At 43.2% G+C, this 27,162-nt stretch overlaps 1 protein-coding gene across 2 annotated transcripts in view; it reads left to right on the forward strand.

Moving 5' to 3' along the window:
* The window catches only part of TMEM241 (transmembrane protein 241), a 150,946-nt gene that overhangs the window by 15,790 nt on the left and 107,994 nt on the right, over positions 1 to 27,162 (forward strand). For both annotated transcript variants that reach the window (XR_004029647.1, XM_003262004.4), the window contains exon 3: positions 7,456 to 7,533. Coding sequence is in view for 1 of the 2 variants with exons in the window: in XM_003262004.4 (XP_003262052.2) it covers positions 7,456 to 7,533 (78 nt within the window). In the remaining variant the exon portion in view is untranslated. The remainder of the gene's footprint in view (positions 1 to 7,455; positions 7,534 to 27,162) is intronic.

Below are 27,162 nucleotides of genomic sequence, written 5' to 3' on the forward strand. Positions count from 1 at the left end.
TACTTATAAATGGCAGCTGAACCTTGGGTACACATGGACATAAAGATGGAATAGTAGACACTGGGGATTCCCCAAGGAGAGAGTTAGGGAGAGAGGTAAATAAGGATTGAAAAACTACCTATTAGGTACTGTGTTCATTGTTTGGGTGACAGGATCAATAGAGGCCCAAACCAGCATCATGCAATGTACCCGTGTAGCAAGTCTGCACATGCACCCCTTGAATCTTAAAAAAAAAAAAAAAAAAATTAGCTGAGCATGGTGACATGAACCTATAGTCTCAGCTACTCAGGAGGTTGAGACAGGAGGATTGTTGGACCCTAAGAGTTGGAGGCTGCAGTGGGCTGTGATCATGCCACTGTACTCCAGCTTGGGTGACAGTGAGATCCTGTCTAAAAACATAAAAATTAATAAATTTGGGTTAAAGTGCATGAACTTCTTTAGTATTCTCCTTGAATTTAACATATTCTTTTCCAAAAATGTTTTACCAATTGACATTCCCACCCAGCCTCTATATGAACATTTCTATAATATTGCACTCAAACTGTGATGCTCTTTGCTGATTTCATGAGCAAAAGGTATATTGTTTTGTTGTATAATTTTTTTAGGTTATTCATCAAGCTGGACAATTTTCTCATGCATATTATCCACTTGTATCTCTTTTTTAGTGAATTGCCTAGTTGTGCCTTTTATCCATTTATTTTCATTGAGGTTTTAGTGTTTTTCTTATTAATTTAATACATTCTTTTTATTATTTTTTATTATACTTTAAGTTCTTGGGTACATGTGCACAACGTGCAGGTTTGTTACATATGTATACATGTGCCATGTTGGTGTGCTATGCCCATTAACTTGTTATTTACATTAGGTGTATCTCCTAATACTATCCCTCCCCCAGCACCCCACTCCATGGCAGGCCCCGGTGTGTGATGTTCCCCACCCTGTGCCCAAGTGTTCTCATTGTTCAAATCCCACCTATGAGTGAGAACATGCGGTGTTTGGTTTTCTGTCCTTGCGATAGTTTGCTCAGAATGATGGTTTCCAGCTTCATCCATGTCCCTACAAAGGACATGAACTCATCCTTTTTTATGGCTGCATAGGATTCCATGGTGTATATGTGCCACATTTTCTTAATCCAGTCAATCATTGAGGGACATTTGTGTTGGTTCCAAGTCTTTGCTGTTGTGAATAGTGCCGCAATAAACATACGTGTGCATGTGTCTTTATAGCAGCATGATTTATAATCCTTTGGGTATATACCCAGTAATGGGATGGCTGGGTCAAATGGTATTTCTAGTTCTAGATCCTTGAGGAATCGCCACACTGTCTTCCACAATGGTTGAACTGGTTTACAGTCCCACCACAGTGTAAAAGTGTTCCTGTTTCTCCACATCCTCTCCAGCACCTGTTGTTTCCTGACTTTTTAATGATTGCCATTCTAACTGGTGTGAGATGGTATCTCATTGTGGTTTTGATTTGCATTTCTCTGATGGCCCATGATGATGCGCATTTTTTCATGTGTCTGTTGGCTACATAAATGTCTTCTTTTGAGAAATGTCTGTTCATATCCTTTGCCTACTTTTTGATGGGGTGGTTTGATTTTTTCTTGTAAATTTGTTTAAGTTCTTTGTAGATTCTGGAAATTAGCCCTTTGTCAGATGGGTAGAATGTAAAAATTTTCTCCCATTCTGTAGGTTGTCTGTTCACTCTGATGGTAGTTTCTTTTGCCGTGCAGAAGCTCTTTAGTTTAATTAGATTCCATTTGTCATATTTGGCTTTTGTTGCCATTGCTTGTGGTGTTTTAGTCATGAAGTCCTTGCCCATGCCTATGTCCTGAATGGTATTGCCTAGGTTTTTTTCTAGGGTTTTTATGGTTTTAGGTCTAACATTTAAGTCTTTAATCCATCTTGAATTAATTTTTGTATAAGGTGTAAGGAAGGGATCCAGTTTCAGCTTTCTACATATGGCTAGCCAGTTTTCCCAGCACCATTTATTAAATAGGGAATCCTTTCCCCATTTCTTGTTTTTGTCAGGTTTGTCAAAGATCAGATGGTTGTAGATATATGGTATTATTTCTGGGGGCTCTGTTCTGTTCCATTGGTCCATATCTCTGTTTTAGTACCAGTACCATGCTGTTTTGGTTACTGTAGCCTTGTAGTATAGTTTGAAGTCAGATAGCATGATGCCTCCAGCTTTGTTCTTTTTGCTTAGGATTGTCTTGGAAATGTGGCCTCTTTTTTGGTTCCATATGAACTTTAAAGTAGTTTTTTCCAATTATGTGAAGAAAGTCATTGGTAGCTTGATGGGGATGGCATTGAATCTATAAATTACCTTGGGCAGTATGGCCAGTTTCACGATATTGATTCTTCCTATCCACGAGTGTGGAATATTCCTCCATTTGTTTGTGTCCTCTTTCACTTTGTTGAGCAGTGGTTTGTAGTTCTCCTTGAAGAGGTCCTTCACATCCCTTGCAAGTTGGATTCCTATGTATTTTATTCTCTTTGAAGCAATTGTGAATGGGAGTTCACTCCTGATTTGGCTCTCTGTTTGTCTGTTATTGGTGTACGTGAATTTAATAAATTGTTTCTATTTTAAGGAGCTCAACCTGTTGTCCATCATGTTTTTAGAAATAATTTTTGTAATTTGTTCTTTGCCTTTTAACTTGTTTATAATTATTTTGATTATTTAAATATTTTATATGGTCAAATATATTGATTGTTTCTTTCATGATTGCTTCCATTGCTTTTATGTTTTTTTCTTCTCCATCATAAAACCATTTAGATATTCACCTATATTTCATTAAAGCTTTATTCAAGTTTTAATCATTGTCAGTTTAATTTAGTGTATGGTGCAATGTGAGGAAATTGTCCCTTCCCCAGTAGTTAAGTAATTTATACTGGCCTCATTTATTCTACAATCCTTCCTTTTGCCTTATGCCCAAAGGCATAATCATCATTTAGATATTCATCTGTATTTCCTTAAAGCTTTATTCAAGCTTTAATTGTTATTAGTTTAATTTAGTATATGGTGCAATGTAAGGAAATTGTCCCTTCCCCAGTAGTTAACTAATTTATACTAGCCTCATTTATTGTATAATCCTTCCTTTGGCCTTATGTCCAAAGGTATAATAATCTGTATATGATTGTTAATATCATATACAGACTGTCCCAACTTAACAACAGTTGGACTTACAATTGTTTGACTGTACAATGGTGTGAAAGCAATATGCTTTCAGTACAAACCATACTTCAGCTTTTGAGTTTTGCTCTTTCCCAGGCTAGCGGTATGCCATACAATACTCTCTCCTGATGCTGGGCAGTAGCAGCAAGTGGTGAGCTGCAGCTCTCAGCCAGCCACACTAATATAAATGTTCTGAACACGTTTATGGTAGGCGAGGCCAAGCTCTGGTGTTCGGTAGGTTATGTGTATTCAGTGCTTTTTCAGTTATGACATTTTCAACATATGATCAATTTGTTGGGATATAACCCCCTTGTAAGTTGAAGAGCATCTGTATAAAGTCATTTTTTTGGCTAGGCAGTGTGGCTCACACCTGCAACCTCAGCACTTTGGGAGGCCAAGGTGGGAGGATCTCTTGAGGCCGGGAGTTTGAAACCAGCTTAGCCAACATGACAAAACCCTGTCTTTACTAAAAATACAAAAATTAGCCAGGTGTGATGGTGAGCACCTGTAGTCCCTGCTACTTGGGGGGCTGAAACATGCAAATTGCTTGAACCCAGGAAGCGGAGGTTGCAATGAACTGAGATCGTGCCACTGCACTGCAATCTGGGCAACAGTGCGAGACTGTCCCAAAAATAAAAGATAAAAAATAATAAAGTCATTTTTCTAGGGTCTCTTTTTGGGTATTTGTCAATTTTGATGTTAAGGGACTAGTGCTGAATTGTTTTAATTATTAAACCATTTAAATATGTAGTAGAGCAAGCCATCCCTTGTTCTCCTTTTAAAAAAATGTTTATTATATTATCACCACTATGTTATTTCAGGTGAACTTTAAAATACTTTGTCAAGCTCCTCCCTAATATTTCATAGCAAACATGTTTGTTTGTTTTTGTAGAGGCAGGCTCCCTTTCTGTCACCCAGGCTGGAGTACAGTGGCATGCACTCCATAGCTCTCTGCAGCTTTGAACTCCTGGCCTCAAGCGATCCTCCCAGGATTACAGGTGTGAGCCACTGTGCCCAGCCTCATAACAAAAGTTTTAAAGTATCTTCTGTGATTATGGGTATTTTAGTCAATAAAGCTGGGATACTGGTTTCTCTCTTACAGAGTAGCAAGTGTTTTTTTGGTTCTGGTTGTCTTTCCACATCCCTAAAGGTAGAGGGACTTAGCGAATGTTCATAGGAAAGGGTGATCTCTACGCTTGGATTGCCATTCTTCTCCCTGTCCTTGGATGAGACAGACTGAATGCACCTCCCCCATAGGATGTAAGATCTACAAAGGCAGGAATTTTGACTTACCCATTTTGCCACTGGAGTATTCCAAGTGCCTAGAACAATGCTTGGTGTCTGGTAGGGCAGAGTAATGTATTCTGCAGACACCTGGGTTACATCAGTGAAGAAAACAGATCCCTGCCCTCATGGAGCTTGCTTTTTAAATTCCATCTGTTCCTTAAATTCACCTGCAGTGAATGGTTACCCTCCATTTAACTGTACAACTCAGAACCTGGGAGTGATTCTTGTTTCCTTTGTCTCCTTCATCTTCAACATGCAGTTAACCACCAGGGCTTCCTAGACATCTTCAGCATCTGTCCACTTTCTTCATCCGTCTTGCCCCTTTCTGGGCCACTGTCATCTCTCCAATTACTATAAAAACTCCTAACTTACTTCTTTGCCCCTAGTCTTGCTTCTGTCAGTAACATTCCCTCCTTTGTAAAGAGAGGGAGCTTCCCCAAATGTAAATGCGACGTGTCACTCCCATGCCTGGAACCCTTCAGTGAGTCCCCAGTTTGAAGTCCCAGCTCCTTATGATTGATGTGGTCCTTCAGGAGCAGCCCCTTCTCTCCAGGGTCAGCTCTTGCTGCCCCCTCTCCAGTGCTCCAGTGCTGGGGTCCAGACCAAATGAACTTCTCCAAGAAGCTTTGAACCAAGCCATTGTTGCTGTCACTTCTGGGCCTTTGTCCCTTCTGGGTCTCCTGCTTTGAACACACTTTGGGTTTTTGCTCAAATTTATTTTCTCTAGGAAGTCTTACCCACTCAGTAGACTAGGTTAGTTGCCCTCAGTAGAGTGGCTTATAGTACCTGGTACACTTCCTTTTAGGGCTTCACACAGTTTCTTGTAATTATTGATTAATTACCTTACTTTCACTAGACCGCGGTTTCTCAACCTTGGAATGACATTCCAGCCACTGACATTTTGAGTTGGATAATTCTTTGCAGTGGGGACTACCCTGCACATTGTAGGATGTTTAGCAGCATCCCTGGCTTCTACTGGCTAGATTCCGGTGGCATACCTTCCGCTCCTCTCCCCGATTGTAACAACCAAACATTTCCCTAGACACTGCCAAATGCCCCCTGGAGGGGAAGATCGCTTGGTTGAGAATCACTGTGGTAGACCAAACCGTTTGAAGGCAGGACCCACATTTGGTGTGTTCTGCTTGGCTGGGTCAGTGAAACTTCACACAGGATATGGGCAAACTGGGTGTTATAGGCTGAGCAGGTGTTCACTACAGACAAAGAGATGGGAAGAACATTATGGGGCAAGAGGATGGCACGCCCAGACTCCTAGAAGTATGACATGGCCTGGCATGTTCCCAAGGCTGTGGGCCATCTGCTGTGGCTGGAATGTGGCTGCACACAGCAGACAGACAGGAGCTGACCCTGGAGAGGGGTGGGTGAAAGTCCCAAAGGACTTTATGTGTCACACCCAAGTGACTTGTCCTTTAGGCCAGAGTTCTCAACTGTAGTGTCGCAACACATGGGTGTGTTGTGGTCATAGTCACTTCCGAGATGAGGTGTCTCAAGTCATTTATCATGAAAAACAGGGTTTTGACATTTATGAATGACTCAAGTAAAATAAAAAAGCAATTAGAGCAAGCAGCTGTCCCTCTCACTCATTTGGCATTCTGATGTGCTTTCTGCATTGGGAGGGGGAGGGGTGTTTGTGACCTGTGCTGCCCCTGCACTGTGCATGCTGGGGGCCGTGTGTCTCGGGTGAGCTTCATGACCCCGAGTGTGTTGTTGGCAGAAAAGAGGCTGAGGGTTGCTGCCTGTGGCACCAGGAAGAATCATCTGTTTTTAAAACAAGCGAGTAGCACAATTAAATTAGCATTTTAGGACAAACCCTTTGACTGCAAAGTAAAGAATGGATGGGGGGCAACCTTGGAGAGAGGGGGACCAGTTAAGGGCCTAATGCTGTGAGCCAGGCATGAGATGATGAGAGCCTGAATTGAGACAGAGGCAGGAGGGTTTGTGGGGAAGACTTCAGATTTGAATGCTGTTATGGGGATAAATAAAATCAATAGGATATTGTGCTTAGATGAGGGAGGTGAAGGCCGAAGAGGTGAGGTGGAATGCCACCTAGGTTTCTGATTTGGCTGATTGGGGATAGGGAGGATGATTTGAGGGAGAGGTTCAGGGTAATGATTTAGGCATGTTATCACTGGGAGCTTGGCAGGGAGGATGGGAGGGGGCTGAGGGTTGAAACGGTATCTATTGGGCACAATGTATACTATTCAGTTGATGGACACTGGAAGCCCAAACCTCACCATTACTCACTATATCCATGTAACAAACCTGCACATATACCCCCAAATCTATGAATAATAACAATAATAATAATCATTGAGAGCTTGTGGGAGATATTGTGGCAGTATCCAAGTAAGAACGGGGATTTGGGAATCATCAATGTAGAGGCAGTGGGAGAAGCAGTAGCTATGAGTGAGGCTGTTCAGGAAAAGTCTAGAATAAGAGGAGAAGGGGCCAGGCATGGTGGCTCACGCCTGTAATGCCAGCACTTTGGGAGGCCAAGGCAGGAGGATCATGAGGTCAGGAGATCGAGACCACCCTGGCTAACAGGGTAAAACCCCATCTCTACTAAAAATACAAAAAATTAGCCAGCATGATGGCACGCGCCTGTAATCCCAGCTACTCAGGCCGCAGAGGCAGGAGAATTGCTTGAACCTGGGAGGCGGAGGTTGCAGTGAGCCGAGATTGTGCCATTGCACTCCAGCCTGGGCAACGGAGTGAAACTCCATCTCAAAAAAAAAAAAAAAAAAAGGGGAGAAGAATGTCAATGTCAGTACTTGCTGGACAGCTGGACTCAAGGAAATTAGAGATTAAGAAGGAAAGTTCTGAGAAATGGGATAATTGGGAGAGAGTGGGAGAAAAGAGTAGTAAATAGAGTTGAACTTGTCTCTTTGTGTCAGTCAGCAGATCTGCTGGGGCTGGATGGTGTTGGAGACTCTTGCACTCTATGAAATTCACATTGCCCCTTGTCCTTTCCAGATGGCAGACGCTTATTGGTGGACTTTTGCTTCATGTGTCCTGGAAACTGGGCTGGGTAGAGATCAACAGCAGTTCAAGGTATAACCTCTCTGTGCTGGACTCATGCATGATTCACACTCTGTTTGCTTTTGATATTATGTAATTTCATATGGTGTTACACTGGAAACACAGAGGTTTATTTATTTACTTATTTATTTATTTCTGAGACAGAGTCTCGCTGTGTCACCCCAGGCTGGGGTGCAGTGTCATGATCTTGGCTCATTGCAACCTCCGCTTCCCAGGTTCAAGCAATTCTCATGCCTCAGCCTCCCGAGTAGCTGGGATTACAAGCACACACCACCATGCCCAGCTAATTTTTGTATTTTTAGTAGAGACAGGGTTTCACCATGTTGGCCAGGCTGGTCTCGAACTCCTCACCTCAAGTGATCCACCTGCCTTGACCTCCCAAAATGCTAGGATTACAGGCGTGAGCCACCATGCCCGGCCAAAACAGAGGTTTGTTTGATTTGTTTGATCTCTTAGTTCCCTTCTAACCGTGAGGTTTAGTGATTTTATTTTCAGATAAAATTCAAATAGTATTTTCCTGGGTAATAATGCCACTAATGTAGTATTAACTGATACATTGATGTAGTGTGGGGAAAAAAGTTAATTGAGATGTATATTTTATAATGTCAAATTAATTTTGCTTTGTTTTAGATCATAGGATATGATGAATGAAATTATATTAGCTTAAAAATTTTTTTTTAGTAAATTTCTTATTTTAAATTATTTCTGGCTGGGCATGGTGGCTCATGCCTGTAATCCGAGCACTTTGGGAAACCAAGGCGGGAAGATCACTTGAACCCAAGAGTTTGAGACCAGCCTGGATAACATAGGGAGACCCCACCTCTACAAAAATAATAAGAAAAATATTAGCCAGGTGTGGTACATGCCTGTGTTCCCTGCTACTTGGGAGACTGAGGTGGGAGGATCACCTGAGTCTGGGAGGTCAAGGCTGCAGTTTGCCGTGATTGCACCACGGCACTCCAGCCTTAGCCACAGCAGAGACCTCAAAAAAAATTCCTACCTATAGAAAAGTGAGAATAATACAATGAACTCCCCTACCCATTACTCAGCTTTCATTATTATTATTGTTATTATTATCATTATTATTATTTTGAGATGGAGTTTCACTCTTGTTGCCCAGGCTGGAGTGCAATGGCGTAATCTCAGCTCACCGCAACCTCTGCCTCCCAGGTTGAAGCAATTATCCTGCCTCAGCCTCACGTGTAGCTGGGATTACAGGCGTGCGCCACCATGCCTGGCTAATTTTGTATTTTTAGTAGAGACGGGGTTTCTCCATGTTGGTCAGGCTGGTCTTGAACTCCCGACCTCAGGTGATCCATGCAGCCTCCCAAAGTGCTGGGATTACAGGCGTGAGCCACCATGCCTGGCGATTCCCTTATTTTACCATGCTTATCATTTTGTCTTGATGTACTGTGCATGTATATATGTATATGTATATGCATACATACGTATATAAATATATAAACTTTTTTTCCTGAACGTTTTGAAAGTAAGTTGTAGATTTGACAGGAAATGTCTCTTTTCTTTACTTCTGAATTATTTAGGGAGTGTTTCCGAAGAGCAAGGACATTCTTTAGAGGACTGCAATGAAATTATCAAAATCTGGAGATATTAACATTGATAGAATACTATTATCTCATTTAAAGACCATATTTTGCCAGTTATCTCAATGGTATCCTTTATAGCCCTCCACTCCAAAATTCTAGTATGAGGTCCAATCCAGATCACACATTACATTAGTTGTTATGATTCTATTAAAACAGCCTTTTAAATATGTTTAAAAGAAATTTAGGCCAGACACAGTGCTCACGCCTGTTATCCCAGCACTTTGGGAGGCCGAGACAGGTGGATCACTTGAGGTCAGGAGTTCCAGACCAGCCTGACCAATATGGTGAAACCCTGTCTCTACTAAAAATACACAATTAGCAGGGCATGGTGGCACGTGCCTGTAATCCCAGCTACTTGAAAGGCTGAGGCAGGAGAATCGCTTGAATCCAGGAGGCAGAGGTTGCAGTGAGCTGAGATTGCTCCACTGCACTCCAGCCTGAGTTGTAAGAGCAAAACTCCGTCTCAGAAAAAAAAAAAAAAAAAGAAAGAAAAAAGAAATTTTAAAGACCATGACATTATCTAGCCAAAACTGTAATCTGAATTGGTTATCTACTCCTGCCTCACCTAGATATCCTCCTGATTCTTTAAGAACATCCTTCTTATCCTGAAATGATGCAGAAAGTGAAAAGAAAACTAAGCTAAGGTTAATATGAATAAACATCCCGGCTGAATGAGCAGGCCAAGTCATTCACCTTGTGATGACTCTGCCCAGTTTCTCCGTCAATCAGATTAACTGCTTAATTGTTTTTTTTTTGTTTTTTTGTTTTTCTTTTTGAGACGGAGTCTCGCTGTGTCGCCCAGGCTGGAGTGCAGTGGCGTGATCTCGGCTCACTGCAAGCTCCGCCTCCCGTGTTCACACCATTCTCCTGCCTCAGCCTCCCAAGTAGCTGAGACTACAGGTGCCCGCCACCACACCCAGCTAATTTTTTGTATTTTTTAGTAGAGACGGGGTTTTACCATGTTAGCCAGGATGGTCTCGATCTCCTGACCTCGTGATCCACCCACCTCAGCCTCCCAAAGTGCTGGGATTACAGGCGTGAGCCACCACACCCGGCCAACTGCTTAATTGTTAAGTCATTCCTTTGGCACTCTGGAGATTTGAGAACATGTTCAGCACAATATTAATAATTTTGGCTCCTCTACCGGGTGTGGTGGCTCATGCCTGTAATCCCAGCACTTAGGGAGGCCAAGGCAGGAAGATCACTTGAGGTGACCAGCCTGGCCGACATGGTGAAACCCCATCTCTACTAAAAATACAAAAATGAGCCCAGCATGGCTACTTGGGAGGCTGAGGCAGGAGAATTGCTTGAGCCAGGGAGGCAGAGGTTGCAGTGAGCTGAGATCACGCCACTGCACTCCAGCCTGGGTGACAGAGTGAGACACTGTCTCAAAAAAAAAAAAACAAAAAAATAATAATTTTGGCTTCTCCTGAAAATTTAAAACTGGAGAGCAAAAAACTAGTATTAAGAAGTTTTATGAAGGAGAGATCCTGGGAACACAGGTGTACATTAATGTACCTGACCCATGTTATATCATAATCCATATTCAGAAAGAATATTCCACACAATATGCTTAGCTAATCGAGAGGAGAAGTTCATTAAGTCACAGTTTTGCATTTTCATGATATAGTATCCTTAACTGGATGAAATAAAGATACTTTTGGGATTTTATATGTTACATTAAGCACAAGTCTTACTAAATACTCCATTGTTTTCGTGGATAGTTCAGTAAGAATTGGGCTTCCTTTAAACAAATATGAATACAGAATTCACGAGGCCTGAGATAGTTGCAATATTTAAATACTGAAGGACCCTGGCTCCAAATGGGTAAACGTATTCCTTTGGAGAAGCAGGAGCTTGGGCCAGAATGAGGGAATTGGCTATCACATTATGGCCTAGGGACCACTGGTGCAGATCAACATGAGTCTTCCTTGCTGATTCTAATTATCACATAATATCTGATGTAAATTATTTACTTATTAATAGTAGTCTTTAAAAAAATTACCTTACTCATATTTTCTTAAAAGCAATGCCATTTTTCACATGAAAAAATTTTTTGTTTATTGTGTTATTAATAAAATAGATATAACATAAGATTTACCATTTTAACCATTTTAAGTGTACAATTCATTGGCATTGATTATAGTCACAATATTGTATAATCATCATAACTATTTTTGCCTAGAACTTTTTCATCATTCCAAACATAAACTCTGTACCCATTAAATGATATCTTCCCATTCTCCCCTCCCACTTGCTGCTAGTAACCCCTGTTCTACTTTCTTTGTCTATGAATTTGCCCATTCTGGGTACCTTGTATAAATTGAGTTGTACAATATTTGTTCTTTGGTGTCTGACTTATTTTACTTAGCATTAATGTTTTCAAGTTTCATGCATGTTGTAGCATGAATCAGAATTTCATTCCTTATGAAGACTGAACAATGTCTATATGTATTCATCACATTTTGTTTATGCATTTATCTGTTGATAGAATTCTCCATACTTTTATTAATTTTTTTTTTTTTTTTGAGGCAAGGTCTTGCTCTGTCACCCAGGCTGGAGTGCAGTGGCTCAATCTTAGCTCACCGCAGCCTTGAACTTCTGGGCTCAAGCTATCTTCCCACCTCAGTTTCCCAAGTGACTGGGACTACAGGTGTGTACTACAATGCCCAGCTAATTGTTTAATTTTCTGTAGAGATGGGGGTTTGCAATATTGCCCAGGCTGGTCTCTAACTCCTGACCTCAAGCAATCCTCCCCTCTCAGCCTCCCAAAGTGCTAGGGTTACAGGCATGAGTCACTGTGCCCAGCCTTCTAATTGATGTTTTGAAGGGCAGGTAATGACTAGTAGAACTGGCCAAAGATTCTCAAGATTGCTTCCCTGGAAGAAGTTGTCCTTTGACTGTAGAAGTTTGAGACCCACTAGACACTTGTCCCTTGGACTTGACAGTGTGCTGCTAGGTTCTGCGTATCTCGGAATATCTGTGATCACATCTTCTTTTCAGCTCCTAGCTAAACTCCACAGAATTCTTTTCACCACTCTCTCCTGTAGGTGTATTCACAGCCACCCATAGCTCCATTAAACTTTTTGTCCAAGATCCCCATATCTGGGTTTTTGGTGGATCTTGTAACTGCTGGTACAGCTCAGGATTTCTAGTTGCCATGGCCCTTGGCAAAGGAGCATTACCAGATGTTTAGCAGAAGGATCCAGCACCCACGTTCTTTCGTGTGTGCTGGGCTGGGTTTGTATTTGCTGTGGCTGCTGTTTCCTCCTGGGCTTGGTTTTCTGATTATGTCATTAGGGAAGTGAAGCCCAGCTTTACTGAGTAACTATGAATGCAGAGATGACAGAAGTTTGGCTCTTCTAAAAATGGAAATACCAGGAAGACAGTTTGGAGTCCCAGAGGTTACCATGGGGTGGGGATTGTAATGGTGGGGCTGGAGAGTGGGTCCTAAGTTAAGACTGGGCAGTATAGGCCATGAAGAACTCATTTAGGTTGCCCTTCTAACCTGGAGCTCAAAGAGGCCCCCATTCCCTCTCAAATGTCAAATGAGCCTCAGAACCTGTTTTCCTCTTATCACACAAGCTGGCGGGCAATGGCACAATCTCGGCTCACTTCAACGTCTGCCTCCTGGGTTCAAGCAATTCTCCTGCCGTAGCCTCCTGAGTAGCTGAGATTACAGGCACCTACCACCATGCCCAGTTAATTTTTTTTTTTTGTATTTTTAGTAGAGATATGGTTTCGCCATGTTGGTCAGGCTGGTCTCGAACTCCTGACCTCAGGTGATCCACCTGCCTCGGCCTCCCAAAGTGCTGGGATTACAGGCATGAGCCACCGTGCCCGGCCAACACATTTCTTATATTGCAAAGAGGCCATATCTGCTGTGCCTGCCAGTATTGGCTCTACATAACAACCTTATGGGGTCATTCTCTTGCCTAGGTGTTTGCCTGGTGACTGGTTGTTGCCACCTAGTCTTGGATGATGCTCTTGGAACCTTCTGTCTTGGGACAGATAGCGCTGTTGTACAGCCGTAAGCTTGTCAATACATGGCAGTTACTGCTGTTGCCAAGCCATTGCAGAACATTGAAGCAATTTTTCCAGCAGATGCTGAAATCCTCTGCTAAAGGCTTCCTGTATTTGCAAAAAGTGGTTCTAAAAGAACATTTTGACCCGTTTTATCTGACTGGACATCTGTTAGCACCGTGAGACCATGACATTCTTTTTTGAATTCTGGAACCATTGCAGAAGGCAGGCTCAGGTGTAATTTCATTGGAGACTTCAGATGCAGTCCTATAATTCCTGTATTGCCAGGCTACAGGTTTAAATAAAAACACTTTGAAAGTAATTTTTAACCTACTTGCCACTTTTCGTCTGTTGTAAGTAAGAGAGCAAAGTTTGAACTCTCAAGCTTTCAAAGATGAAAAATTCTAAGTTAAAAATTTTATGCTACAACACCTTTGTGACCAGAAATTTCTGAGATGAAACAGAAGCCCACATCCCTTAATTTTCCATCAAGAGTCTGTGCTGGAGAACTGTAACAAGTATCTTTCATAAAGCCTCCAAATTAACTTAGCACTGTTTATAAAGAAATGAACAGTTAACCAATCGTTTAGGGTTCAGATTGTATTTATTTTAAAAATTTTATTTATTTATTTATTTATTTAGAGACAGAGTCTTGCTCTGTTGCCCAGGCTTGAGTACAGTGGTGCAATCATGACTTACTGTAGCCGGCAACTCCTAGGCTTAAGAGATCCTCCTGCCTCAGCCTCCTGAGTAGCTGAAACTATAGGTGTGAGCCATCGTGCTGGCTAATTTTTAAAATTTTTGTAGAGACGGCATCTCACTATGTTGCCCAGGTAGGTCTCAAACTCCTGGCCTCAAGCAGTCCTCCTGATGGCCTCTCAAAGTGCTGGGATTACAGGCATGAGCCACCATGCCTGGCCATACATTTTATTTATTTATTTATTTATTTATTTTAGAGACGGGATCTTGCTATGTTGTACATGATAGCCTCAAACTCCTGGGCTCAGGTGATCCTCCCTTCTGTTTCTGAAGTAGCTGGGACTACAGGTGTGTGCCATTGTGTCTGGCTGTACTTAATTTTTTTTTTTTTTTGAGATGGAGTCTCGCTCTGTCACCCAAGCTGGAGTGCAGTGGCATGATCTTGGCTCATTGGAACCTCTGCCTCCTGGGTTCAAGTGACTCTCTTGCCTCAGCCCCCCGGGAAGCTGGGATTACAGGTGGGCACCACCACACCTGGCTTATTTTTGTACTTTTAGAAGAGACGGGATTTCGCCATGTTGGTCAGACTGGTCTTGAACTCCTGACCTCAGGTGATCCACCCGCCTCGGCCTCCCAAAGTGCTGGGATTACAGGCATGAGCCACCGCGACCTGCCCCAACTCTCTCTCTTTTTCTCTCTTTCCCCTTCCTTCCTTCCTTCCTCCTTTCCTTTTTCTTTTTCTTTTTTTTCTTTTCTTTCTTTTTGAGACAGAGTCTCACTCTGTTGCCCAGGCTGGAGTGCAGTGGCTTGATCTCAGCTCACTGCAACCTCTGCCGCCCTGTTCAAGCGATTCTCCTGCCTCAGCCTCTCAGGTAGCTGGGATTACAGGCTCCTGCCACCATGCCTGGCTAATTTTTGTATTTTCAGTAGAGACGGGGGTTTCACCATCTTGGCCAGGCTGGTCTTGAACTCCTGACCTCATGATCCACTGGCCTCAGCCTCCCAAAGTGCTGGGATTACAGGTGTGAGCCACCGTGCCCAGCCCTCTTTTTTTTTTTAATTTTTTTTTTTTTGAGGCGGAGCCTCCCTCTGTCGCCCAGGCTGAAGTGCAGTGGGATGATCTTGGCTCACTGCAAGCTCCGTCTCCCAGGTTCAAGCAATTCTCCTGTCTCAGTCTCCCAAGTAGCTGGGGCTACTGGCATGCATCACCATGCCTGGCTAATTTTTGTGTGTGTGTGTGTATTTTTAGTAGAGACGGGGTTTCACCATGTTGGCCAGGCTGGTCTCGAACTCCTGACCTCAGGTGATCTACCCGCCTCAGCCTCCCGAAGTGCTGGGATTACAGGTGTGAGCCACCATGCCTGGCCAACTCTATTTCTTAATACTAACATTGCCTCTGTTCTGTGCTTTTCCTGCAGTCCATCTCCTGAGGCTCACTCAGTGACACATCTAGCCTTGGTCCCCCCAGAAAGGGGTGAGGTAGATAAGGTGGTGCTGGAGGAGGTGACTGCCCTGACAGTGGAGGGTACAGGGTAACAGCCCCTAGCACTGCGGCAGGGTCAAAGCCTGACCACCTGGTGGGGAAGGAGAGCAGTGGCCTTTCAAACACTGTGGTGTTGGGAGCTGTAGACTGGTTTCTTTGAAGCTCTTATTAGGCTTTAGGGATTGTCAGAAATCTTGTCTGAAGATGACAAGATTTCCATTTCAGCATAAACTAGATTACATGTTGAGAATCTTGGACCAGAAAAAATGAAACATGAAGTGGGAAGAAGTGATGATTCTGCATGATCAGAGAGCTGGGAAGAACCAGTGAAGAAAGTGCCTTGAGAAATGGAGCTTGAGGCTGGGCACGGTGGCTCACGCCTGTAATCCCAACACTCTGGGAGTCTGAGGCAGGAAGATTGCTTGAGCCCAGAAGTTTGAGACCAACCTGGGCAACATAGTGAGACCCCCATCTCTTTAAAAATAAAAGGAAGTTTACAGAAACCCAGTGGTCACATGGTCCTTTGTGTATAGCCCAGGGCACTGTCTAGTGTGTGAAGCCTTGAGCACCACAGCTGGTAAGGTCCAGAGGTTGGGACTCAGACTGCCTTATTCTAAATTGGGCCAACAGATGTGCCAGGAGTAAATATGTTAGCCTTGTGGGCTCTTCTATCTCTGTTGCAGCTTCTCAGCTCTGCTGTTAGAGCATAAAAATAGCAATAGGCAATACATAAACGGTTGGGTGTGACAGTGTGCCAATAAAATGCTATTTTCAGAAACAGGCAGCAGGTGGGGTTTGGTCTATGGGCCATAGTTCTTTGACTCCATCTCTAAATTATGCTCTGTGAGAAACTGTCATCACAGGGCTCTTGGGTTCAAGAAATATTAGGGCTGGACTTTGTCAAGGGAATGTGATCCTCTCTGAGTCAGGAGGAAGAGTGAAGAATGAAAGAGGAAAGTCTAAGGAAAGTGAGAAGAAGGGAGAAAGGGGGCAATAAGACTGACGAGCATAGTCACCAGTAGTGGACCAAAAAAAAAGAAAAAGAAAAAGAAACCTAGGGGTCTTCTATAATTAGTGATGTAATATGCAGAAGTCCTTTCCAACTTTTAAGAAAATACTGACTTTACATTTGTAAGGTATTAGTATTTTAGGCAATTCCAGTAGTCAACATGAACCTTAGTTTCTTTTTGTTTTTTGAGACAGAGTCTTGCTCTGTTGCCCAGGCTGGAGTGCAGTGGCATGATCTTGGCTCTGCAACCTCCACCTCCTGGGTTCAAGGGATCCTCCTGCCTCAGCCTCCCAAGTAGCTGGGATTACAGATGCGTGCCACCACGCCTGGCTAATTTCGTATTTTTAGTAGAGACAGGATTTCACCATGTTGGCTAGGCTGACCTCGAACTGACCTCAAGTGATCCTCCCGCCTTGGCCTCTCAAAATGTTAGGATTACAGGTGTAAGCCACCATGCCTGGCCTCTTGCTGTCTTATTTTCATGTTTGGAAACTATTTTTTGGTCCACTAGGTGTCAGGGTAACATAGAATTTTCAAAAATTCAGCTTCAGGAGCCTTTTCAGCACCCACGAAGAGCTAAACTGCAAATTGTTTTCAGGGAGCAGATGTTCTCTCAATAATGCATGCTCTATTTGAAAAACAAATAATTTAATTTAATTAGCCTTCATCTCAATAACAACAGTTTTGTAAATCGTGCCAACAGACTTTTGTTAGCTTCTTGTAAAATGCTTTGTTCATCAGGGTTCTTAGGGATGATAGAGTGTGTATGCAAACAAAAAACAGGCCCATGATTCAAACAAGATGCAGTATTTGTGCTTATAAATAGTTAAGAAAGATCATCTATTACCACAGTTTTCAAATTAGACGCCTTGGCAAATAGTCCTTCAACATGGTAAGGTCTGCAATCTTTGTGGCTAGGAGTTGCTGGGAGACCCTACAGCACACACTTCTTTTCTTTTCTTTTCTTTTCTTTTCTTTTCTTTTCTTTTCTTTTCTTTTCTTTTCTTTTTTTTTCTTTTCTTTCTCTCTCTCTCTCTTTCTTTCTTTCCTTCCTTCCTTTCTTCTTTTTTCTTTCTCTCCTTCTTTCTTTTTCTGTCTTTCTCTCTGTCTTTCTTCTTTCTCTCTCCCTTCCTTTCTCCATTCCCTTCTCTCTCCCTTCCCTTCTCTGTCCCTTCCCTTCTCCCTCCTTCCCTTCTCTCTCCTTCCCTTCTCTCTCCCTTCCCTTCTCTCTCCCTTCCCTTCCCTTCCCTTCCCTTCCCTCCCCTCCCCTCCCCTCCCCTCCCTTCCCCTCTCTTTCTTTCCTTCCTTCTCTTTCTCTCCTTCCTTCTCTTTCTCTCCTTCCTTCCTTCCTTCCCTCCTTCCCTCCTTCCTTCCTTCCTTCTTTCTTTCTTCTGTAGCTCAGTAGCTCCCTAGAGGCCCGCACACCACAGGGACCCGAGATCCCACCAGGACTGTCTCAGGATTTAATTCCATCTTGCCTCCTTTGTGGGCCAGCAGGACAATGAAAGAATAAACCAGCACAGGAGGTCCAGATGGCACCAGCTGAAGAATTAGAGGTGGGGAATTGTTGCATTAGTTGCATGTGCCTAGTTTGTTCCTAATGTTCAGGCCTCTGGCTATCCTAGAATCAGACAGCATTAGATCTGTAAAGGAGGGCAGGTCATTACAACCTCTCTGGAAGGTGATTTGGTACCCAGTTATGAACTTTTTTCTTTTTGTTTTTGAGATGGAGTCTCACTTGTGTCGCCCAGGCTGGAGTGCAGTGGTGTGTTCTTGGCCCACTGCAGCCTCTGCCTCTCAGGTTCAAGCAATTATCGTGCCTCAGTCTCCCAAGTAGCTGGGACTACAGGCGCCCACCATGATGCCCGGCTACTTTTTATATTTTTAGGGGTTTCACCATGTTGGCCAGGCTCGTCTTGAACTCCTGACCTCAGGTGATCTGCCCGTCTCAGCCTCCCAAAGTGCTGGGATTACATGCGTGAGCCACTACGCCCAGCCCCCAACCCCAGTTACAAACTTTAATGCACCTATCTTTTTTTTTTTTTTTTTTGAGACAGAGTCTTACTCTTTTGCCCAGGCTGGAGTGCAGTGGCGCATCTTGGCTCACTGCAAGCTCCGTCACCTGGGTTCACGCCATTCTCCTGCCTCAGCCTCCCAGAGTAGCTGGGACTATAGGCGCCTGCCACCGCGCCCGGCTAATTTTTTGTATTTTTAGTAGAGATAGGGTTTCACTGTGTTAGCCAGGATGGTCTCGATCTCCTGACCTCGTGATCCACCCGCCTCGGCCTCCCAAAGTGCTGGGATTACAGGCGTGAGCCACCGCGCCCAGCCTAATGCACATATCTTTTAATAGCATTTCCACTTCAGGGAATTTATCCTGCATATCACAAAAACACCATGAATATGAGACAAGAATACAGTTGACCCTTGGTATTTGTGGGGGACTGCTTCTAGGATCCCTCTCATAACAACATTTCCAGGTGCTAAAGTTCCTGATATAAAACAGCACAGTATTTGCACATAACCTACACATGTCGTCCCATATATGTTAAATCATCTCTAGGTTACAACGTAAATGCTACGTCAGTAGTTGTTATGCTGTATTGTTTAGAGAATAATGACAAGAGAAAGATCTGTCCATGTTCAATACAGATGCAACCATCCTTTTTTTTTTTTTTTTTCAAGAGACGGAGTCCTGCTCTGTCACCCAGGCTGGAGTACAATGGTGAGATCTCGGCATCTCGGCTCACTGCAGCCTCCACCTCCTGGGTTCAATCCATTCTCCTGCCTCAGCTTCCCAAGTAGCCGGGACTACAAGCATGTGCCACCATGCCCAGCTAATTTTTGCATTTCTTAGTCGAGACGGGGTTTTACTATATGTTGGCCAGGCTGATCTTGAACTCCTGACCTCAGGTGATCCTCTGCCTTGGCTTCCCAAAGTGCTGGCATTACAGGGCGTAAACCACCTCGCCTGGCCTTTTTCCTAATATTTTTGATCTGTGATTGATTGAATCAATGGATGTGGAGCCCACAGATACAGAGGGCCAGCTGTATATTTAAGGGTAACCATACAGTATTAGAATAGTAAAAATGTAGGATTAATTTAAATGTCCAGCAGTAGGGCTGGTATTCAATTATTGATAAATTGGGGATGACTTTTTTGACATGGAAAGATGTGAAGTGAAGCAGGTTGTAAATAATATGTACAATAGCATCCCGTTTTTATTGAGTGTTCATATGTGTGCATATAGACACTGATTGGAAGGAGATATAGTAAGGTATTAACAGTGGTTTTCTGTGGATAGTGACATTGTAATTATAATCTTTTTCTTGATTATCTGTATTTTCAAAAATTTCTAGTATAGATAGATACTACTTTTTTTCTTTCTTTTTGAGATGGAGTTTCATTCTTGTTGCCCAGGCTGGAATGCAGTGGCACAATCTCGGCTAACTGCAACCTCCGCCTCCTGGGTTCAATCAGTTCTCCTGCCTCAGCCTCCCGAGTAGCAGCAATTACAGGTGCCCACCACCATGCCCAGCTAATTTTTGTATTTTTAGTAGAGACAGGGTTTCACTATGTTGGCCAGGCTGGTCTGGAACTCCTGACCTCAGGTGATCCACCAGCCTTGGCCTTCCAAAGTGTTGGGATTAAAGCTGAGCCACTGCGCCAGGCAGGTACTACTTTTTAATAAAAAAAAAAGAGAGATAAGATATAGAAACCACAATAACTACCTCTATTCCAAGATTCTAAGTTTAAGTTCATGTCTATTGAAGGAAAATATGTGTGTTTTTTAATGCAGTTAGTTTGTTGTTGTCACAGTTCTAGGTTACAACATGATTGTTAATAAATGTGTATTGAATTTGAAATTGTTAGATTCCGCATTAGGGCCATTTCAGAGAGACAGGTGTGGGATATAGGCCTTTTTTGTTCTTATCCCTGCTCTTGAAAACCAAGTAGCTGTCAACACCAGCAATTCTGTTCAGAGCAAAGTCTCTAAAGGACTGGAGAAAAAGAAGAAATGTCAGTTGTGGTCATGGTTGGATTTTGTTGATGTTGTTTTCCTCTTGTAACAATCTAGAGAGAGAAGACAAAAAGAAAGTTTTAAGATACCAAAGTAATACCTGGAGGGTCATTCTGTAAATATTTGAGTGTCTGCTATATGCCAGGCATTGTTCTTGGTGCTGGAGATGTGCAGGGAGCAAAACAAAGATTGTTGCCCTTGTGGAGCTGACATTCTAGTTGAGGTAGACGGACAATAAACACGTGAAAATGTAAGTGCATAATGTGTCCAATTGTGGTACATGCAGAGAATATAGCCAAGTAAGAGGTTAGGGGTGTGTGTGTGTGTGTGTGTGTCTCAGGCCAGTGGATAGGGGGTTATTTTATATAGAGTGGGTAAGAAGGACTCACAGATAAAATAACTTTTAGGCAGAGATCTGAGTCTGTGAGAGAACAGGCCATGCAGGTGATTTGTGGGGAGAGGGTTCCTGGCAGAGGAAACAGTAGCCAGCCCTGAGGTGCTTGGCATATTTGCTGACCAGCAAAGAGGTCAGAATGCTGTTTTATTTCCTCCTATAAATGAAAACTTTATTGTAGGTAACTTTACTCATCTCCAAGGATAAAGTCATGGAAGTGAATTTTCTGGCTCAAAAAGTATGCATACTAAGGCTTTTGATAAATGCAGCCAAGTAGTACATACATACCCTACGGAAAGATACCAGTCTATATCTCACAGCAGTGTGAAGGTGTTGGTTTCACTATCCTCTCTATTGGATATAACTTTAAAAACTTGCTAGTTTCTTGGGCAAAGCATGATATATCTTTAATTCAAAATTATTTAAAGTTCTTTTATTATTAGAGAAGTTGGATAATTTTTCATATGTTTATTGGCCATTTATATTTCTTGTGTGTGTGTGTGAGAGAGAGAGAAAGAGACAGACAGACAGACAGAATTACCTGTTTTTGTCCACTTTTTTTTTTTGGAGAGCTGATTTTTTTTTTCTCATTGATTTATCATACATTAAGGATACTAAAATCCAGCCTGTTTCATATGTTGCCAGTGTTTTTTCCTGGTTTGTTAATTTTCTGTTGATTTTCTTTATGGTGTTTTTAGCTGTTGCATTTTATGTAGACAGATCTATCAGTCTTCCTTGATGGTTTCTGTCCTTGTAGTGATGTATAGAAAAGCCAGAAGGGCAACATTTATTGAGGTGGTTGTTGTTTTTAATGTGACATGCACTGCCCCCAAATACTGTATATTCATTCTCTTATCTTCTCAGAATCCTTCTGAGCATTATTATCCCCATTTGATAAAGAAAAAAGTGAGTTTTCATTGCAAACTATGGATATGGATCCAGTTTTGCCTGACCACATTAAAAGAAAAACTTTAGGCTGGCCACAGTGGCTCATGCCTGTAATCTCAGCACTTTGGGAGGCTGAGGTGGGAGAGTTGTTTGAGGCCAGGAGTTCAAGACCAGCCTGAGAAAAACACAGGGAGACACTGTCTCTATAAAAATAAAATAAGGTAATTAGCATGGCGTGGTGGTGTGCACCTGTAGTCCCAGCTACTTAGGAGGCCTGAGGTGGGAGAATTACTTGAGCCTGGGAGATTGAGGCTGCAGTGAGCCGTGATGGCACACTGCACTCCAGCCTGAGCAACAGAGCGAGAGCCTATCTCTAAATAAATAAAGAAAAACTTTAGACAAAATAAATTTAACAGAGATTATTTGATCAAACAACAATTCATGACTCAAGCAGCACTCAGAACCAGAGGAGGCTTAGAGAACTCTACTGTAGCAGCCTGGCTGTGAGCTTTTATAGGTGAAGTAGCTGAATGTGGAAATAAAGATATTATGTAATTGGCTATAGCTAGGCATTGGATTTCTTTGGGTATAGTTCAGTGGGAGGTCCCTGATTTTTAACCAGTTGGTTGGTTGACTGTGATTGAGGCTCAGTTTTGGTTTTTCTTTTTCAGTCAGTTGCAAGAAATGCATCCCAGTTTAGGTGTGGTCTGCTTACTTAAGAGCTCCTAGTGCAGAGACAGCATCAGGCTAATGGCCTTCTACTTATCTGCTTTAACACCACAAAGGTCACATTCTTTCCACTGTATGAAACCCTTTGCCCTGGACTTGTACATCCTTCCCCCTCACCCCTACATGACCTGGCTTATACTAGAACTGAGAACATAGCCCAGCCCAGGGAAATGTGTGAAGTTTCTCTGTCTCGTAGAGCTATTGGCTAAAGTTAATCTGCAAATTGCTGGCAGTTCCTTGGGAGCAAGAAAACTAATTATAATTTCAAAAGATTTGGATAACCATGTAAATGTTATAAGATTATACTCTCTAGTGCCCAGAATTGGGTATGAGTTGTATCACTTGTTGCTATATCTCCCTACAAAATAATCCTTAGGTACAGCAGAACTAACTACGATTTTAAAGTTGTAGCTTCATTTCTTCCTGAAGAAATGACTTTAAAAAATATTTCAGGAGATGACAAAAGCACAAAGAAGCACCACACTTGTAGCTCATGTCTTTACCTTGTCTCTATGCTACCTGGAAAAGTATGGAAATCTCAGTTGTCATGGATTGTACACATACCAGGTGACTAACTATTGAAAGTTCTGACCCCACTGGATTGTGACAGCACAGTAACAGTTGTGGAACCTGTAAAGCCAGAGATCCAAATCCTTATTCCTGAGCAGCAGGAATAAGTGTCAACAGTTCTTCAAATTATGTACATGGAGCTGTCAGCCATTGCAACAGGCTTTCTCTCTCCTTCCCCCTCACCCATCTCTCTCCTCCCATGACTACTACCATCTACTTATTGCCTAACTCTCCCACTGGACTTGGTCTGTCATATTAAGAGCTGTGTCTTCATTGACTAGAATATTGGAATATAATGGGTGCTTAATCAATATGAATGAGTTAACGAGTGTTTTAGTTCATTTGGGCTTCTGTAACAAAATAGCATAGACCAGCTGGCTTATAAACAACAGAAATTGGCCGGGTGTGGTGGCTCATGCCTGTAATCCCAGCACTTTGGGAGGCCAAGAAAGGTGGATAACTTGAAGTCTGGAGTTTGAGATCAGCCTGACCAACATGGTGAAACTCCATCTCTACTAAAAAATACAAAAATTAGCCAGGCGTGGTAGTGGGCACCTGTAACCCCAGCTACTCAGTAGGTTGAGGCAAGAGAATCACTTGAACCCAGGAGGCGGAGGTTGCAGTGAGCCAAGATTGTGCCATTGCACTCCAGCCAGGGTGACAGAGCAAGACTCCATCTCAAATAAATAAATAAATAAACAACAGAAATTTATTTATCACAGCTCCTAGAGGCTGTGAAGTCCAAGATCAGGGCACCAGCAGATTTGATGACTGGTGAGGGCCCACTTTTCTGGTTCATAGGAGGTGCCTTCCATCTGTGTCCTCACTTGGTACAAGAAGTGAACAAGCTCCCTTGGGCCTGGATTTTTTTTTGTTTTTGTTTTTGTTTTGAGATGGAGTCTCGCCCTGTTGCCCAGGCTGGAGGGCAGTGGTGCAATCTCAGCTAACTGCAACCTCCGCCTCCTGGGTTCAATCAGTTCTCCTGCCTCAGCCTCCTGAGTAGCTGGGACTACAGGCATGGGCCACCAGGCCCAGCTAATTTTTGTATTTTTAGTAGAGATGGGGTTTCACCATGTTGGCTAGGATGGTCTCGATCTCTTGACCTTGTAATACGCCTGCCTCGGCCTCCCAAAGTGCTAGGAGTGCTGGGATTACCAGTGTGAGCCACTATGCCTGGCCTTTTTGTTTGTTTGTTTTTGAGATGGAGTCCCGCTCTGTCGCCAGGCTGGAGTGCAATGGTGTGATCTCGGCTCACTGAAACCTCTACTCGGCCCACTGCAAGCCTCCCAAGTTCAAGTGATTCTCCTGCCTCAGACTCCCGAGTAGCTGGGACTACAGGCATGGGCCACCATGCCCAGCTAATTTTTGTATTTTTAGTAGAGACGGGGTTTCACCATGTTGGCCAGGATGGTCTCGATCTCCTGACCTCATGATCCTCCTGCCTCGGCCTCCCAAAGTGCTGGGATTACAGGTGTGAGCCACCGCGCCTTGCCTGGGGCTGTTTTATAAGGACACTAATCCCATTCATGAAGCCTCTGCCCTTATGGCATAATCACTTCCCACAAGACACCACCTCCTAGTACCATCACTTTGAAGGTTAGGACTTCAACATATGACTTTTGAGGGGACGCAGATTCAGACCATAGCAATGAAGAATAGGTTTGTGACAAAGTCTTTCCAAGCCACAGAAGGCTCTTATTGCTGTAATAATAAACTAAAGGGAGACCTTATGTTAAAGAAAATGTTATGTGTATTTATTTTTTTTTTCTGAGACGGAGTCTTGCTCTGTCGCCAGGCTGGAGTGCAGTGGCGCAGTCTCAGCTCACTGCAATCTCTGCCTTCCAGATTCAAGAGATTCTCCTGCCTGAGCCTCCCAAGTAGCTGGGACTACAGACATGAGCCACTATGCCCAGCTAATTTTTGTATTTTTAGTAGAGATGGGGTTTCACCATGTTAGGCAGGATGGTCTCGATCTCCTGACCTCATGATCCACCCACCTTGTATATTTTATTCTCAAAACTGAAGGATAAGGAAATACAGTAAAACCAAATGTAAGACATACTTAACAGTGCATTCTTGCTCACTAGAGGACAGGAAAGGATCCTTGATCCAGTTGCCTACTTGATATCTCTGCTTGGGTGTCCCAAAAACATCTCAAGTTCATAATTTTCAAGACTGAATTCATTATTTTCTCCAGTCAAGCGTTTTCAACTTTTTCCTGTCTTAATGCACCACCCCAACCCTGTTCCAACGTGTTCTCCATACTATAGCCAGAGCAACCTTGTCAAAATGCAAGTTAGACCATATTACGGCCTCCCTACCCTGGGTTTATTCCTCCATCTACTCAAGCTACACTTGCCTTCCTCCAATTTCCTCTTGCCACAGGGCCTTTGCACATGCCACGTTTATGTCTGGAATGTCTCATCCCTTGCACTGTTCTACCCTGTCTCCTATAGCCAGTTTAACTTTGAATTTCATCTCAAACATCACGTATATGGGGAAGGTTTCTCTATTCTCACTGATTAGGTCAGTTTCCCTTGTGGTATAGCATGGTCCTTTAGTCTCCTTTACAACTGCTATCAATGTAGTGTTTTCATTTATTTTATATGAACAAAACACATACAGTTCCCACCCATGTGACACAGTGTATTTGAGGGGTGGAGGAGACATTAATAATATATCCAGGAGCTCCCTTTTCTGACTGTGTCAGTCAGATAATTAGTGGGTTAATTGAAAGTCACACAAATCAGGGAATCTTATTTTTATTTTTATTTTTTATTTTTTTCAGAGGGAGTCTCACTCTGTCGCCCAGGCTGGAGTGCAGTGGCACGATCTCGGCTCACTGCAACCTCCACCTCCCAGATCCAAGTGATTCTCCTGCCTCAGCCTCCTGAGTAGCTGGGACTACAGGCGCCCACAACCATATTCAGCTAATTTTTGTATTTTTAGTAAGAGACAGGGTTTCACCATATTGGCCAGGCTGGTCTTGAACTCTTGACCTTGTGATCTGCCCATCTCGGCCTCCCAAAGTGCTGGGATTACAGGCGTGAGTCACCACGCTTGGCCTATTTTTATATATTTTTAAAGAGACAAGGTCTTACCCCTGCTGCCCAGGCTGGAGTGCAATGGCATGATCATGGTTCACTGCAGCCTTGACCTCCTGGGCTCAAATGATTCTCCCACCTTAGCCTCCCAAGTAGCTGAGACTACAGTCTCAACCCACCACACTCAGTTGAATTTTTAAATTTTTTGTAGAGACAGGCTTGCTGTGTTGCCCAGGCTGGTCTGAAACTCCCAGCCTCAAATTATCCTTCCATTTTGGCCTCCCAAAGTGCTGGGATTATAGGTGTGAGCTACTGCACCTGGCCTAGGGAATCATCTTTTGCTGAAACAATCTATTTATTTTAATTAAAGACATATAAGTGTGCACTAATTTGCTGATTTTGTGGTAAGGCTTTTCGTTTGTGTGTGGATTGTTGACTGGTGTCCTTTTCTTGCATATACGCTATGATTTTCCATTGAAATACATGGTTACAGTAGAATGAGACCTTTGATACTTTGAAACAATATAAATCCAGAGTCTTTGATTTTTAATTCTTTTTCCTTTTTGCCCTATCCCTTCACACTTGCCTTGCCCACACCTGTTTTGTCAGCAACTTTTCCAGTGATTCAACTGTATTATTCTTAGCAGTGGCTATGGTCTTAGGTTGGTGTGTGTGGGGAAAGACAGCCGTCACACTGACAGCATGGTGGCTCCGCAGTCCACCGCCTCTCCTGTGTGTCTGAAGTGCCATGAGTGTGTGTTGCTTTGGCCCTGTTGCCCCTGAGGGAGATGACTTTGGAGAACACAAGCACCGGGGTCCTGTGCCTGGGAGGTGGTCCCACGTCTGGAGGCAGACGCTCACTCCGCTGTCCGCTAACACTTCCCAGAAGTCTGTTTGGTCCTACTAGTCCTGTGTTATCTCTTTTCTAGTTAAAGTTATTTCTTTATATTTGAGGGTAGGAGGGTTAAAATACAAGGTGTTCCCTAGGCATGTTTTCTTTTCCTCACGTCCATGGCCATTCAAACACCCTGATGCCTCTTGGAATATATAACTCAGCAGTTTTCTTTGTTTTAAGAGGGCATGGAGTACACATGTCTGGGGCCTCGCTGACCTTACATTCCAAAGTCCTGGGCCTCCTGCAGTGAGGCCAGCTGCCGTTTCACCCAGTGCACC

The sequence above is a fragment of the Nomascus leucogenys genome, chromosome 4 (assembly GCF_006542625.1).
Source record: "Nomascus leucogenys isolate Asia chromosome 4, Asia_NLE_v1, whole genome shotgun sequence".
Taxonomy (NCBI): domain Eukaryota; kingdom Metazoa; phylum Chordata; class Mammalia; order Primates; family Hylobatidae; genus Nomascus; species Nomascus leucogenys.